The 16,867-nt window shown below is 46.0% G+C and overlaps 1 protein-coding gene across 1 annotated transcript; it reads right to left on the reverse strand.

Moving 5' to 3' along the window:
• Positions 1–1,190: 1,190 nt before the first annotated feature.
• znf318 (zinc finger protein 318) lies at positions 1,191–13,442 on the reverse strand. The gene is made up of 11 exons (XM_044045437.1): positions 13,021–13,442; positions 12,085–12,194; positions 11,276–11,894; positions 9,654–10,860; positions 9,248–9,345; positions 9,060–9,159; positions 8,668–8,984; positions 7,320–7,508; positions 7,119–7,212; positions 6,617–6,735; positions 1,191–4,562 (listed from the first exon to the last, which is right to left on the reverse strand). Exons 1-11 carry the CDS (start codon positions 13,267–13,269, stop codon positions 1,749–1,751), a joined length of 5,916 nt encoding a protein of 1,971 aa, XP_043901372.1. The 5' UTR covers positions 13,270–13,442; the 3' UTR covers positions 1,191–1,748.
• Between the last annotated feature and the right edge of the window lie 3,425 nt (positions 13,443–16,867).

A 16,867-nucleotide genomic window follows, 5' to 3' on the forward strand; every position in this document is an offset into this window, starting at 1 on the left:
CATTACCGTTTCAAACTTTATTTGTAAAGAACAGTGTTTGAAAATGCACGTTGTAAATAAAGACTGACCTCACTCTGCTCTTCCAGGTCGACCACATGTAGTTAGTATAGTTTTATTGTGCGACTGTAAAAGAAAACATGGCCAAAACAAACCAAATCATACATCAGGTAACTGAATTTAAAATAAATAAATAATTAATTAAATAATTTCACTCAGATACTACACACTGGTCCGTGGCCAAGTGGAAAGGGAACTTAGCTTGTAACCGGAGGGTTGCCACCAGGTCCCCATCAGGCCACAAGGGCTGGGGTACCCAACCCTCATTGCTCCCCGGGCGCTGCTCAGTGTGGCAGCCCAATGCTCCCAATTCTAGGATGGGTCAAATGCAGAGAAATAATTTCCCTAAGGGGATATATATATATATATATATATATATATATAGTATATAAAATAAATAAACACCGTGGTCATCAACATTGTTATATTTGAGAAAAATCAACTGGAACTGAGTGAACGTGATTTACTAATAAAACTGACATGGAAGTAACAAGAAAAGCTGAAGTGTCTGTATGAGTGGCATTGGATTGGACTGATGTTTGTGAAGGACCGCCCCCTTAACTCGGAAATGTTCGTACTTCCAACTCTAACTGGAATGCACTTTTAATGAGTTGGTTTATAATGGAGGTAGATATTTATTTATTATTGTGATATGATGTGGTAAATATTACAACTATTTTTTATGTTTATTTTATTTTGAAACAGCAGCTTTCACACCAAGAGCAGTGTTTGAATCAGCTCTGCTGCATCATCATAGACTTCATGTTCTTTAATGTGAAACAAAACTATGATCACTTTCTGACCAATTACAACAATTTATTTTTATTATAATTCAAAAGTTTCGTTTTGTTTTCTATATTCTGCTTTCAAATCCATTGTTTGCTCAAACATTAAAGACACAAAATTAACTCCATTCATCAGTGGACCTCTGCTGCCACCCACTGGCTTTATTATTATGTAATTAAGTATAAAGCACTGCCCTAGTTTGTCTAATTAATTTTTGCATTAAAAGTTTTTCTAAAATGTTACAGTAAAAGGGGGCGGGGTCTTTTCTGTCAGATCAATAACATCAGAACACTTCTGTAATAATTCTGATAAACAATCACAATACAGAGCTACTTCCTGCTTTCACCAACTTTTAATAAAACTTTATTTAAATCAACAGAGAAGCAGTCAGTTTCTACTCTAACCCTCACATCAGGTCACATGTGCTACTGCTTATTGGTCCAGAACTTAACAGGAAGAGAAAGAACAAGGAGAAATGTGACTCAGCAGAGATCTTTAAAGGAGCAGTCCTACAGTTTTTCTTTAAGGAGACGAGTGAGATAAACAACATCCTGATACAAACCATGTGGACACTACGTTTCCCTGTGGTTCCACGTTTATTAGCAGGACAATAATAACCAAAGAACATGTGAAAACGTGTAGGTGTGTGTCAGGTACAGAACTTGTATCTACATGACCTTCAATGTCCAACAACAATGAAAGTAAAGGGAAAAAGTGGCAACTGTGGAAAAAAATGTTCAACTTTAGAAACACAGACTGACAGTCTTAAGACTAACCAGATGATCCAGACTTGTCAAACAGTTCAGGAACATTCAGGATCTCTGGTTCCTCTGTGATGCAACGCATGACCTGGGAAATGACCAGGAGACAGGGGACAGGCCCTTTAACAGATGAAGGTCAGTTTTCTACTCAAAGTTAAAGTCATAGTCAAAGTCCAGTGAGGTCATGTCAGAGGGGAGGCCCAGGGTTTCAGGAGTGATCTGCATCACCTGAGGGTCTGACTCACTAGGTACCCCTTCTTCCAACTGTGAACTTGCACCCGGGTCCAAGATCTCCAGGCTCTTCGGGTCACAATCCGCTGATTCAGAGGCTGATTCGGGTTCTGGCTCAGGCTGGTTCTGCCGCTGTTGCCGCCGGGTCTGGTATCTGGTCTGCCGGACCGGGCAGGCAGTAACAGGGGAAGTTTTCTTGCCTCTAGATTTGGGGCTCGGTTTAAGTTTGGGTTCTGGAGTTGATTCAGACTGGGTCTCTAGATGAAAAAGAGCATCCTGATGTGATTCAGAATGTGCAGCAGGTTCTGCCTGGGGCTGCGGTACTGGTTCTGTCTCGGTCTGTGTGGTGGTTTGGGAGTCTGTTGCAGAGGTTGAGGAATGGACTACGGCTTCACTGTGAATCTCAAACTGAGCTGACGGAGTCAGCGTTGGTTGAGTTGACTGAGATGTTTCAGATGGAGCCACCTCAGGTGTTGTGCTACAGGTCAAGGACCAAACTGATGAGATCTGAAGTTCAGACTGTGGCTGGTCCTGTGGACTTGTTTGGGAAGCGCTTGGGGCTGATTGTGGAACGGTGTGGACCGCCGGTGATGGTTGAGAAATGGTGTGGACCACCGGTGATGGTTGAGTAACGATGTGGACCGCCGGTGATGGTTGAGGAACGGTGTGGACCGCCGGTGATGGTTGAGGAACGGCGTGGACCGCCGTTGAAGGTTGAGGAGCGGTGTGGACCACCGGTGATGGTTGAGGAACGGTGTGGACCGCCGGTGAAGGTTGAAGCTGGGTGTGGGCCAGAGGCCAAGGTTGTGGTGCTTCTGGGGCTGGAAGTGAACTGCTGCTACTCTTGTCAGCTTTGGAGTCTGGTCTGGTGATGGAAGGACCTGATTGGCCAACACTGCTGTAGAAGATTCCCAATAATTCTTGAGCTTTGGCTACGCCCTGGTTGGTCTTCATTTTGTCTGACTTCTGAACTCTGTCACTCATGTTCATAAAAGGTGGAGGCTTGACAAACACAGTCAGAGTTTGCTCACTCTCGGGGACACCAGGAGCTGCCACGTCCGACACTATCTTCACCATTTTTGGTTGTGTGGATTTGGGTGCAGATGGAACTGGAGCAGCCACAGAGGGTGGAGTTTTAAAGGCTGGGGTTGCTTCAGTTGTGACAATTTTAGAAACAGTTGGTGCTGGTTGAATCTCAGTTTGTGCCAGTCTGGACACTGCGAATGGCGGTTTAGCCTCAGTAGGTTTCGGTGTAGACATAGCTGGGACTGGCCCCATTGGTCCAGGTCTGGTCACTGGCAATGGAGGTTTAGGTGAGGACATAACTGGGACTGGTCCAATTAGTGCAGGTCTGGTCACAGGCAATGGAGGTTTAGCCTCAGGTGGTTTAGGTGAGGACACAGCTGGGAGTGGCCCAATTAGTGCAGGTCTGGTCACTGGCAATAGAGGTTTAGCCTCAGGAGGTTTAGGTGAGGACACAGCTGGGACTGGCCCAATTAGTGCAGGTCTGGTCACTGGCAATAGAGATTTAGGCTCAGAAGGCTTTGGTGTAGACACAGCTGGGATGGGTGTAGCCTCTAATGGTGCTGGTTTGCCAATAGGAGGCGCAGCTGTGGCTCCCAGCAGTTGATTCTGAGCTGCTATGGCCTTTGTGAAAGGGTCAGAAGAGTCTTTTGGAAGAGGTCCTATTATACCTCCGGGTCTGATGGAGAGAAAAGTGTTCAGAGGTGCAGGTTTTCCCATCATGTTTGTTTTCTTGAAGAAAGGAGCAGATGCTTTAAGGTTGGGCCGGACCCATCCCCGGTTGGCGCCATTGGACACAAAAGGAGGAGGAGGTACTTCTTGGTTCCCTAGCTTCTCTGCGATTTCCTTAGCGACAGCCATGGTCTTTGCAAAAGAATCCTCTACAGAGGCCGACTGCTTACTCGCCTCTGCTTCATCTTCCTTGGTAAATTCAGCAGCGATTTTCTCGGCAACCTTTGCGAGTGTATTTTCCTTCTTCTTCCACGTGAACTTTCCAAATGTCGCGGGCGTGCTCACAGGAACTGGTTTGCCAGCCTCCTGGCTCTGTTTGCGGAGCTTGGCTCTCATAGCTGGACTGGGCCCACAGAAGATTTTGGGTGGGTCATAGGGCTTTGGAGGAGGTTCAGGCCTGCTGACCTCGGGTTGCCCTGCTGGCTTTTCAAGATCTATGTTTTTAAATGGTTTCCCCTCGCCTCGTTCTCTGTCGTATCTGGATTTGGAATCATATTTGCCGTATTTATACCGATCCTCGTCATTTTTTGGACCATATTTGGGCCGGTCGTCATCGTCTCTACGATAGCGGTGGCGAAAGTCATCATCTCTGCTGTATTTGTATCGGTCCACCCTCTCCTCGTCCCCTTTGCTGCAGCGGTATTTGTCATCCTTCTTGCTCTGTGAAGGCCGCTCCTCTTCCAGACTCTTGGTGTTTTTTAAGTCCTCCACCATCTTGCTGCGCTTCAGATTCTCCTCTTCTTCCTCCTTTACTTTACTTTTCTCCTCCTTGTGAGAAGTATCACCATCATCTTCCTTTTTCTTCTCCTTGTCCTTCTTCTCCTTTTTGTGTTTGGTCTTCTCCTCCTTGTCTTTCCCGCCCTTTTCGTCTTCCTCATGTTTGCGTTTCTTTCCACTCATGTCCAAGGCCAGTCCCGCCTGCCGGTCCAGGTTTCTCCTCTGTTCGTAAAGCGGATTCTCATACATTTGTTTCTGGTGAATAAGACAGGACACAGTGAAGTAAACATATGAAAAAACAGACTGTTCCAACAGGAAACGGACATTTGTAAACCACTCACTCTCCCACACCAAAGCCCACAGAGAAACTTCTTAAGACCTTCTATGACTCAGTGGCATCATGGTCTGCTGGGGCAGCAGCATCACAGCTGCGGACAGGAAGAGGCTGCACAGACTGAAAGAAGCCAGAAAGAAGCCAGATGTCCCCTGGACCAGTGGAGGTGATGGGAGAGAGAATGACTTCCATGCGATCATCTCTCCCACTTCCTGCAGGACACCATCACAGAACTGGGCAGCTCCTACATTAACAGACCCTGTACAACAAGCTCGGCTCTCAGTAGACCTCACATAACCACGCCCCTCAGTCCTCTCTACCATGTGCAATAAACTGTACATTTACATATGATCCCATAGTATTTGTTTATACTGTAAGTATCAAGCCCATACTGTCTATAATGTACATTATATATTCTATTTTTTATAGTCTTAGTGATATTTTTTGGTAATGCATGCTTATTATTTATTATCTTTAGCTTTACTGTCTTTGCTGCTGTAACAATGTAAACGTCCCCACTGTGGGACAAATAAGGACGATCTTATCTTGGAGTCAGTGATTTTAAAGGGGACATATTATGCAAAATCAACTTTTTAACCATTTTAATACTTATATTTGGGACTCTGGAGGCCCTACCAGTCGCCAAAGTGTGGAAAAAGAATACTCAGTCATGTTTTCGTGGTCCCCCTTAGTGTAAGTATAGGCGATAAAACACTCCATGTTGAATTCCCTGCACTTATGACGGCAGCATGCGCATTTCACCACGAATGTTACCGCCCCACCAGTAAGTTTACTTGGAGAGCTCCACCTTAGCTCCACCTTGTCCCTGCGAGAGTGCAGGCGAGGGAGGAAGAGCGGTATTATGTCAACGCGGAAGGACAAGTGTGCTGTTGGTGGCTGCACAGTGGAGCACAGTGTTTTACAGAGGATTTTATATATGAAGCTAATGTGCCGGATAAAGTCAGCAAACGTGTGTTCGTGTGTTCGCACCACTTCACATCAGACTGCGGCCAGCGGTCGCTGTATTTAGTCACCGACGTATAAACACACACATTTTTAAGAAAAGGTCACATAGAGGTCATAACTGACCATTCTGACACGTCCTAATTAAACATATTTGTTCAGTACGTCCTCCATGACCGGAGCACAGACTCAGTCTGATACAGTCACATACAGCAGCTGTTTATGCAGCGATCAGCGGTGGATCAGTGGTGCTGTCCCTAAGTGTTTTTAACTGATTTACAGTTGGACAGTGTTCGGCTCCATCCTTATGTAGGACGTCTCTTCCTGTGACGACACTCTCGCTGTTTTCTGCTCACGCTGCCATGTTGATATTGTCAGAGAACTAGTGGAGGGAGGGGGAGAGGAATGAGGGGAGGGAACAGGAGCTGAGCGAGTGAGCGCTGTAAAGAGGACAAATCAAAAACCCCCTGGAAGAAGTGGGCGTGTGTTTGCCTGTGTCTCATTTGCATATAAAGGGACCATGCACAAAACCGAGCGTTCTGAAAGGGGCGGGTTTAGCAGGGTTATTGAACTGCTATGATGCTTCATCCTTATGGTATTTTGACCAAAGCATGTCACTGACATGTTCATTAGGACACCAGGGAACTATTTTAATGGGGGAAATAGGGTATAATATGTCCCCTTTAAATCACAGCACACAGGAGTTACTGATCCACTGCTATTCAAATGTCTTGTTTTATGACTGAGGCATTTTACATCCTTCATTCAGACTGACCTCAGTGACACAAAGTGACTACATGAGGCAGCAGAGGAGCAGCAGCTCCTGTGTCCCTGCAAGGTCAAATCACTGATTTTCTCTGCAGACTTTGGTGTGGGAGAGTGAGTGGTTTACAAACTGTGAGATAAAGACATGAACATGCTTGTAGATTTCATTACAAGGCTAAAATCTGTCTCTACTTTGTTTCATCTGTGACAAAAAACCCTGAACTGTCCCTTTAAAAGGATACCATACCTTGTATTTCTCGTTGTGAGCATGTGTAGTGACGTGCTCCTCGGCACAGATGGCGTCTCCGTAAAACTCTTTACACAGCAGACAGAAGAATCCTCTGACGGGCAACAGGAACTCAGAACCTGCAGTGACACACAGACGCAGGCGCCCGTTTGAACCAACGGGGGGTGATAAAATAAACTGTCAATCATGTTTACCTGGTGGACGCCTCCATTTTTAGAACCTGTCAGGACAGTAGAGGGTTAGAGAGGCGGCCTCTGGTGGTAAAATACTGAAATGAATTGATAGTGAGGAGAACTGTGGGCTCGAGGAACATGAAAGATAAGACTGGACGTCAGAGATGGTGACCGACTGGAGTTTCCTCTGTAGCTTCATGAGTCTGCAACGTTTTCATTAAGAGACACAAATGGTAGATCCACCTGGAACAACAGTCAACGTCGCTCAGACCAGATCAACGGACAAACAACAGCGTTGTGAAGATGTGAGGAAAGTGCGGTACAAGTACCTTTGGCTGGTTTGGTCAGTTTCTCCTCTGGTGGGACGTTCTTCACGACTTTGGTTGGAGACGTGGCCCAGGGTCGGTCATACGGGTCCAGAGTCTGCGGAGAGAAAAGGGAACGTTAAAGAACGGAAGGACCAGGTCCACAAATCAAACCAAGAGAAATGGATTGAGAGGTTGTGTGTGGGTATTTAAAAAAACACAAACCTTCCGGTGCGATTTGCCTTGCAAGTGCGTGTAAAAGTCAAACATGGAACCAGAGGTGACGTTACAGCTTTTGCACCAGTGGTTTCCAGCGTCGTAGTATTCAAATGGCTCTGGGGGTGGAGTCACAGGAGGCACACTGACAGCCGGCTTCTTGTCGGGGGACGTCCTCTGCGATGGCGCCGCCGAAGTCTGCGAGAAAACAAAGAGGAGACGAGTCAACGCCATAAAAACACATCAGTCCAGATTGACAGAGACATGCTCAAGTACGACACTAAAACTCAGCGTCATGAAATACATGAAGATGATAAAGTTTCTTACCTTCAGCAACGTTCAGCCTCCGACACGAGAAAATCCACCACAAATGTCTAACGATGAATGTCTAACCTAATGGACATCCGTCAAACGTTTACCGTGGTCGTCAGGTAAACGTGATACCGACCCGTCATTGGCTCATTCACGATAATACCAGCGTCGTCGGAAATGACGTTGTGTTTTTCCTACATTCACTTGCTTCTTATCCCACTTCCTCATTTGCCAATGTGGGTGTGGCCTCACAAAGAGAGGGAGGAGCAGTCGGGTGAAGTCCAACTCAGACTGAGTAAATGTAAATATCTACAGTACAAACGGACAAATCCCGACAACACATACACGTGTTTTAAAGGTGGTGTTCTTGTCTTCACAGTGAAAACACGGCTCGACCGCGCTGGGTCAAAGGTCATCAAACGTAAACAACTGCACTATGACCACAGTGGCACTTCGTGAGGAGAATTCAACTAAACATTTACTTTACATCTTAAAAGCATGTTTTTGTTTCCACCAGGGCTGCAACCAGTGATTATTTTTATGGTCCATAAAACATTGATCAGTGGGTTTTTTCATATGTTCTCAAATGATTAAGTTTGTATTATTTCTTTGTTTTATGGAGCAGAGAAAACTGAATATATTCACATTTAAGAAGCCGAAAAATTTTGTTATTTTGTGTTGTTTTTTTATAAACACAATAATGAATCCATTACTGAAAATAGCATTTAATTTAATGATAGTTATTTGTTGCAGCCCTAATTTCCACCCATATCCAAAACAAACTTTTATTTTGAAATTCTGTTTAAAAATACATATAGGCTTTAATCTTACAGATGTGAAGGCAGAGAGATACTGTCAAGAATCACACCTGAGTAAATGTGCCAACATCGCCCCCTGCTGCTGCACCGACAGCAACAACACAACAGAGCATAAAGTAATCTGATAGATAATCTGACGCGGTCGTTAAAATAAATCACAAAGTTCCCTAGCTATAAAATTCGTACAGTAACGGTTGCGTTACCTGCTCCACAGCAGGTGTTTATACCTTTAACGTGGCGCTGCTGGACGCCGGCCGACCATCTGGACTCCGCTCTGCCTCCCGTTTCTTCTTCTCTGGTGGCGGCGCTGACTCACCCTCGCGGTCCAGCTGGGATTTAGCGCTCTTGGGGGGCCGATCACTGGGGCCGATGCCGAGGATGAGTGCCACCTTGTCAATCTCACTGCGTTTCTTCTCGGCAGCCTCATGCTCCTTGCGCAGGTTGGCGATCTGAGTCATGACGTCCTCCTGCAGGTGGCTGATCTCCTGCAGCAGAGGGTCTTTGTGACCCTCCTTCTCCCGCCGCTTCTTCCTCAGGAGTTCACCTGAAACACAAACGCATCTGTGAAGACGTCAGGTGGACGTCGGGTGGACGTCGGGTGGACGTCAGGTGGACTAACCTTGTTGCTTCCTGAGTTGCTCCAGCTCCTTCATCAGATACTCCTTCTTCTTCATCCGGACCTCTCGCTCCTGCTTCAGCTTCTCTCTCTCCTCCAGAACCTGAACACAAGGTGACTTCCTGTTTTACCCGTCCGTCTACACCTTCTGCTCCTACTGCCTCACAGTGTTACACTTAAACATGTCCTACCTTTTGTTTCTGGCTCTCGTTGTTCTCCTTCTCGGACACCTTCCGTTCGAGGCTGCCGCGCTTGGCTCCTCCCTTCTCGTTGTCCACTTTCACTGATGCTGGAAATAAAAACACAAAACAAATGTTTATGTTGTGATTGGCGCTGGGTCGGGAGCCACGGGTCACAGGTGGCCAGAAGAATTTGACATGTACATGATTCAAATAACGTATGAAATCGGATAATGTGAACTACTGAGTTAAAATATGAAACCAGGGAGTGAATTAAACCAGGATCTCAGGATCTCAATTCTCTGTGTTGACTTTGAACAGAATCTCATGTTATAAAGAATTCAAGACAAATTTGATGAGATCACATATTTAAGATCACTAATGTTTGCATTCCTTTGATTGTGCTAAAAGATCTGACCTTTGACCACTGGCTCAGGGCCCGGCTGGTGATACGGGTCCTGGTATGGGTCCTGGTACGGCTGCGCGGCAGGGAAGTCTTCGTGGGCAGCGGGCGGGGGCAGGCTCATATTAGGGGGCGGGTACATTGGCGGCCACTGCTGGTGCATGTAGGGCATGTAGTTTGCATACTGACTGTACCCTGGTGGGGGGTAGTTGGGTGGCATCATGTTGTGGGGCGGTGGAGGGGGATAGGGGGGCACGGGCACTGCAGCGTGAGGAGGAAGACCGGTGGGGTTGGGGGTTACTGGCGGCGTGTCTTTGTGCGGTGGAGGCACCATAGGAGAATGTTGCTCGCTCTTCATCTCGTTGACATCTTTGTGAGATTTTTGTGAAGTAGACTTCCTGCCAACATTGTCGCTGCTCCAGCTGCCCCCCCGCTTGCGCCCCCTGCTGCGGCTCCTGCTGCTGCTACTGCTGCTGCTGCTGCTGGAGCTGCTGTGACTCCGCCGCCTGCGGCCTCCGTCAGAGCTGCCAGAGGAGTACTGCCTCCGGCGTACCGGCGTCTTTGGAGCAGGTTTGTTTCCATGTAGACGTTCTTTGGTCCTGGCGGCCATCTTGCTGATCTCGGTGACACCCAGGTCTAGACCTATGGTCTTCAGCAAGTCCTGGATCTTCTCGTACTCCTCCAGTGCTTCTGTATCTGCAGAGCAGGAAGGGTTCGCCACCTGGACTGTGATGTTCTGGTCCGGGCCGATGGTGGGCTGGCTCACGTACCTAATGTCCGGCTCCACTGCGGTGGGAGGAGCCTGGTGGTGAGGCGCGACCATCGGAGGGTGGCCATAGGTCTGATCCATGACAGATTGGGTTTGTGGATAGTCACCGTACAGTGTATCCTCCGTCACATCTCCATACTGGTCAAGTCCATGGTGTCTGAATGACTCGGACATGGGCGGAGGTTCCTCGCAATCTCCGTACAGAAACTTCTCCTCATCATCGATGTCATCCACTGCCTTCGTATCCGCCTTGGTCCCCATGCCCGTCCCCCCCAAAAGATTCAGGATCTCCTTGATCTCTGTGTCCAAACCGAGACGTTGGGCCATCTGTGGGTCGGATCGCAGCTCCGACAGCAAGGATGCTACCATGTGAGGCTCCATGCCTTTCATTGCATGCAGCAGCTGGTCGGCAATCTGAGACATGCCATCGATGCCTCTGGGAGAGTCAATGCTCTGAAAGAGAGGAACAAGCATCATGAGAGCGAGTTCAGAACTTTGATCCTAGTACGGAATCTAAAACAGCACTGAAGCTAGGTCACCGTCTACGAACCGTCACCGTCTTCTCCTGCTTAGCAACACAATTGGTTGTTGAACAATAGCATGCAAGAAGAAATTAACTTGAGAATCTCCTACAGAAACTTCTGCAGATATTGACAAACTAACATTTGGCCAAGAATGTCGGGACTTGAAGGTTTGGAGTGTAGACAGTTCTGTCTCAGGGTGCAGCATCATTAGTATATCTGTGGTTCCATTCAGACCCCAAAAAACAGGATTTAAAATTTTCTCATACTTTTAAATCATAACCAGTAAACTGACACAGAAAACTAAATGCCTCGAACAGAACAGAGGTCATGTGTTAGTTCCCTACCCGGACTGATGGCGAGTCCTCGGAGTCATTGCGTTTCTTCAGGATGGATTTTGTGGGTTGGTTCAGTATGTCCTCCATCTCCTTCCTGCGTCGCGCCATCTCCAGCTCTCTGAATTCCCTGTTTTTCTTGTAGCGTTCGTCTCTGCTGCAGCTGCTCGAGCTGCTGCTTGAGCTGCGGCTCTTGTGTCGGCTCTTACTGCGGACACGACCGGCTGGTTTGCTGAAGCTTCTGCCTCTGCTCCTCCCTCTGGACCTGGACCTGGACCTGGATTTAGATCTGGACCTGCTAACATGGTGACTTTTGCTCCGTCCTCGGCTCTTGTCCCGGCTCCGGTCTGGACTCCGGCTGCGGTCACGGGGCCGACACTTACTGCGCCCTCTGCTCTTGGCCCTGCTCCGATCTGGGCTCTGGCTGCGGCTGCGGGGCCGACTCTTGCTCCGTCCTCGACTCTTGGCCCTGCTCCGGTGTGGACTCCGGCTCGAGCTGCGGGGCCGGCTTTTACTGCGTCCTTGGCTCTTTGCACGACTGCGGTCTGGACTCTGGCTTTGGCTGCGAGGCCGACTCTTACTCCGACCTTGACTCTTGGCCCGGCTCTGCTCAGGTCGAGCAGGGAAGTCTCTGTAAAGACAGTCCGGCGTTCAGTCAGTGACTCAAACTAAAGCTTCAAAGATTGTTTGTCAAGCTGCTTAAATACAGTCAATAACAATATTGATAATAATGATCGATAAAGTTCACTAAAGCATCCCGTAGCACCTCCTAGAGGCTGCAGCAGGAGGTCAATTTTAACCTTTTTTTTCTTAAAGTGTACCTGTCATGAGAGTGTGAAGGGGTGGAGCCAGACTGTGACGTCAACTCATTACCAACAGTGATGACCAGATTGTGGTCAAGGGGGACGGACTTGTGTGGCGACAGCGACCTCTGCAACAGATCATCGTAAAATAAACAAACCATCGAGAGGAACATTAGAGAATGAATGAATGAATGAATGAATGAATGAATGTCTCTACAGACACTGAAAGACCTCAGGTGTGTTTACATGATCAGATCTTGGTCAGGATCATGTCGAGGTAAGGTTGAAGAGTTCAGGCTAAGATCAGGTTCAGTTCGTGGTCTGGTTGAGTTCAGGCTAAGATCAGGTTCTGTTCGTGTCTCTGCTGAGTTCAGGCTAAGATCAGGTTCTGTTCGTAGTCTGGTTGAGTTCAGGCTAAGATCAGGTTCTGTTCGTAGTCTGGTTGAGTTCAGGCTAAATTCAGGTTTTTCTTTCCAAAGTCGATTACGAAATGAAAGAAATCCTAAATACACCTGAAACCAGTTGAGGGTTTAAAACAAACACATTGTTAAGATCCTTAATTATTGTCGCTAAACATGAACGAACTCCATTCATAAAATCTTACAATTTATCTTTTCTATGACAACATCTTCATTTAACAATGAAAATTCAATTTCTCTTCAAAACTTAAATAAATAACGGGGTGAATTCTTTAAATCGGCATCATTGACATCCACGGTGAGTGGACCTGTTACCGGAAAACACCTCCTGTAACAGTAGACTTCACCGGAGATAACCGAGCAGGAAAACAACCAACACTCCACAAAATAAACTTTACGTCACTTCCACGTCAGTAGCGTTTAAAATGATTAGGTTAGGTTTTCGGCTTTGATTCTACAACTCTGACAAACACGGACGACAACAAGTGTGAGGGTTTTGAATGAGGTTTGGTTTACACCGCAGCGCCTCGCTCACCTCTCTCGGCGGACCGCCGGGCCAGTACTCGGCGCCTCGGTGGCTTCCAGACCCGGGGGAAGGGTGCCTCCTGCGCGGCGGGGAGCGGCGGTAGGGGTCCACGATACCGTGCTCGTGGAAGCCATGCTGGTACGGAGGTTTGGGCCGGTTCCGATCGTCTCTGTAGTCCGGGCCTGGGTAAGGCCGCGGTCCTCGTCCCTCGAAAGACGGCGGGTAGTTTCCTCTCGGCGGAGGCCGACCACGGTACATGCTCTCCCACAGATGTGGCGCGGCTCCCCGCGGTCATACACCAAAAGTGTCTGGTGACGATGAAGAGCAGTTTATAAACAAAGGCGTTTATTTGATGCAGTCGTCTTTGCAGCGGAGGATAAATGTGTTGTGTCTGTGAGCGGAGTCACGCTTCTTCTTCACACACAAATAAACACGAGGGAGGCTCATGCTGCCCCCCACAGGGACGCCACGGCACTGCGTCTCCCTCTGGTTTCATTTTATAAATGAATAAAAAACATAATCTAGTTGATGAATATTATTATCATCATATAAGTTCATGATGATATTAAAGGTTTTGTCTATGATGTCTATGATTAGAAGGAGCAGCCGTTTTGTCCTTTCTTTCTTTTTTGGCCTGTTTTCATTTTTTTGAAAAAAAATAAATATAAAACTGTGTCAAGTATTTAGTTAATTTTTAATTTGGCCATAAACAACATCCCCACAAAATGTTATTCTTAGTTTCTGCTGAAAAAACAACAAACAAACCACGTCTAACCACGATAGATTAAATTATGCGGAAATATTTTTCTTAATCATTTTGACAAAAGACAGAAACAAACTTCCATAAATGAAATAACTGCAATTATTAATATAGTTATTGTCATAAATATAAGAACTACTGTCATTTATTGTGACTCCTGTGATGATGAGGCTCCTCCCAGTTTTCCTGATCACACACAATCCAGTGTGTCCTGGTTTTAATCTGGTTCAGACCTTCAGAGACATCATTTATCTTTCATTTTTATGAACACGTCAGAGTGAAGAATGTTTTTGTTTATTCGTTGTTATTGTTTGGTTTAAATGAAACTCAACTGTTAAAAAGATGAAAATAAAAAAGATGCAATACGTCAATTTCTTAAACGTATACAATTCTGAATTTATTTTCACATTTACATAAACATGGACAATGACAGGAAACATAGTGGATTATGCAGATTTCCATCGTTACAATAAAAACAACCGCACAGTGCGTTCCATTTATCGTCAGGATTCCAAGATGGCTGCCACTGTACGAACTCTGCTCGTTTTACCGTAGATTTCACTTCAATCGCGATTATTCACAGTAAATCAGTCGAACACTTTGTTGCTAATAACGGCGAGTCAACTCTGCGCGTCGAGTTCCGGACGTCGTTCAGCGTCGCCCCGGATGTTTGATGGAACATTCCAGACTTCTCCGTAACATTTCCCGACATTTGTCTCCGGCATTGATTCTGTGGACTATCCGATCGATCGGTTTGTGACATTTATTGTCTTCATCATGTCACAGCCAATGAGCATCTAGTCTGGTCAAAAGGGGGCGGGTCTAGAGAAAACGACTGGGGGGACAACTGTTCAGTGGGAAGGGCAATGAGTTTAATGTGACAATGCAATAAAGATATTCATGATGATATTTCACAGAATTTCAAAGTAAAAGTGTTTGTTTTGATATGAAATGATATACATATATTACTATAATACATAATTATACATATTTAGCATTATGTTCCATGTTTGTATTAGAACATGACGTGATATTAAACATTTTACATCAAAAAAATGTTTAAAACCTTTGACTTAAAAGTCGCCAACAATGTTTTCTTTGATGTAAAAAGTGACATCACATTAATGATTAAAGGAACATGATGTCATGAGTTCAGTGAACGTCTGTTCAGAACTGACCAACTGTTAATAGGACATATTTGTATTTAATCTTTTATTTCTGGAGCTTTCTCCGCGTCACAGTCCCAGCACAGAGCGACTCGGTGATAGAACCTGGTCCTGCTGTTTGTTTTAGTTCCTGCGCTGACGAGGTTCAGCTGAGCCGATACGAAAATGTGATGTCAACAGACTGCACGTCACTGATTGGTCAGAGAGTGTCATCACTGCGCGACGTCCGACACAAGAATCAAAGGCAACAATGTCCAACTGTAGATCAAAGTTAAAAAGACTTAAAAATCCTGAAAACATGCGTTCATCTCCAACATTTAGCATAGCAAATGTGTAAAATGTCAATCTTTAACAGAGGAGTCTGGTGTATTGAGAGACAGCTCTGCTGAAAGTCGGCCATCATGACCACGTTCACTGGTATTTCAGTTCAGTGACTGATGGACTGAACCATTCTGTCAACACATCTGAATTAATGATTGACTTTCATCCATACAACTGCTTTACAAGTCACTAGTTTGTGTTTGTGTCGCAGAGAAAACCATGTCACCACAGTGAGATGATGACTCCGCCCACACAGAAGAGGAGCTATGAAGCTATTTCGTTATTATTGTTGTTACTTTTGTTTCTGTTTCTACCGATTGTGCAAGTTCTCCCACTTAAAATGATGACAGAGGTCTGTCATGTTCATCACAGGTACATTTCAACTGTGAGAGACAGAATGTGAAAAAACAATCCTGGAAATCACATTGTAGGATTTTTCAAGATTATGGTGGAAAATAAGTATTAAGTCACCTACAAACAAGAAAGATCTCTGGCTCTCACAGACCTGTAAGCTCTTCTGTCCTCCACTCGTTCCCTGTATTAATGGCACCTGTTTGAACTCGTTATCTGTATAAAAGACACCTGTCCACAGAGTCAGACTCCAAACTCCACCATGGCCAAGACCAAAGAGATGTCATAGGACACCAGGCTTGGAAGATCGAATCTACAAGCAAGCAGCTTGGTGTGAATAAATCAACTGTGGGAGCAATTATTAGAAAATGGAAGACATACAAGACCATTGATAATCTCCCTCGATCTGGGGCTCCACACAAGATCTCATCCCGTGGGGTCAAAATGATCATGAGAACAGTGAGCAAAAATCCCAGAACTACACGGGGGGACCTGGTGAAGGACCTGCAGAGACCTGGGACCAAAGTAACAAAGGTTACCATCAGTAACACACTAGGCCGACAGGGAATAAAATCCTGCAGTGCCAGACGTATCCCCTGCTTAAGCCAGTACGTGTCCAGGCCCGTCTGAGGTTTGCCAGAGACCATATGGATGATCCAGAAGAGGACTGGGAGAATGTCAAAAATAGAACTTTTTGATACAAACTCTACTCGTCGTGTTTGGAGGAAGAAGAATGTTGCATCCCAAGAACACCAAATCTACTGTGAAGCATGGGGGTGGAAACATCATGCTGCAAAGGGGACAGGACGACTGATCCGTGTCAAGGAAAGAATGAGTGAGAGCATTGAAGATGAAACGAGGCTGGGTCTTCCAGCATGACAATGACCCCAAACACACCGCCCGGGCAACGAAGTAGTGGCTCCGTAAGAAGCATTCCAAGGTCCCGGAATGGCCTAGCCAGTCTCCAGACCTCAACCCCATAGAAAATCTGTGGAGGGAGTTGAAAGTCTGTGTTGCCTGGCGACAGCCCCAAAACATCAGTGCTCTAGAGGAGATCTGCATGGAGGAATGGGCCAAAATACCAGCTACAGTATGTGCAAACCTGGTGAAGACCTACATTAAACATTCGACCTCTGTCATTGCCAACAAAGGTTATATTACAAAGTACTGAGTTGAACTTTTGTTATTGACCAAATACTTATTTTTACTTATATTTCATAATTCTTTAAAAATCTTTAAAAATGTGATTTCCAGGATT

Source organism: Solea senegalensis, linkage group LG15, assembly GCF_019176455.1.
Source record: "Solea senegalensis isolate Sse05_10M linkage group LG15, IFAPA_SoseM_1, whole genome shotgun sequence".
NCBI lineage: Eukaryota > Metazoa > Chordata > Actinopteri > Pleuronectiformes > Soleidae > Solea > Solea senegalensis.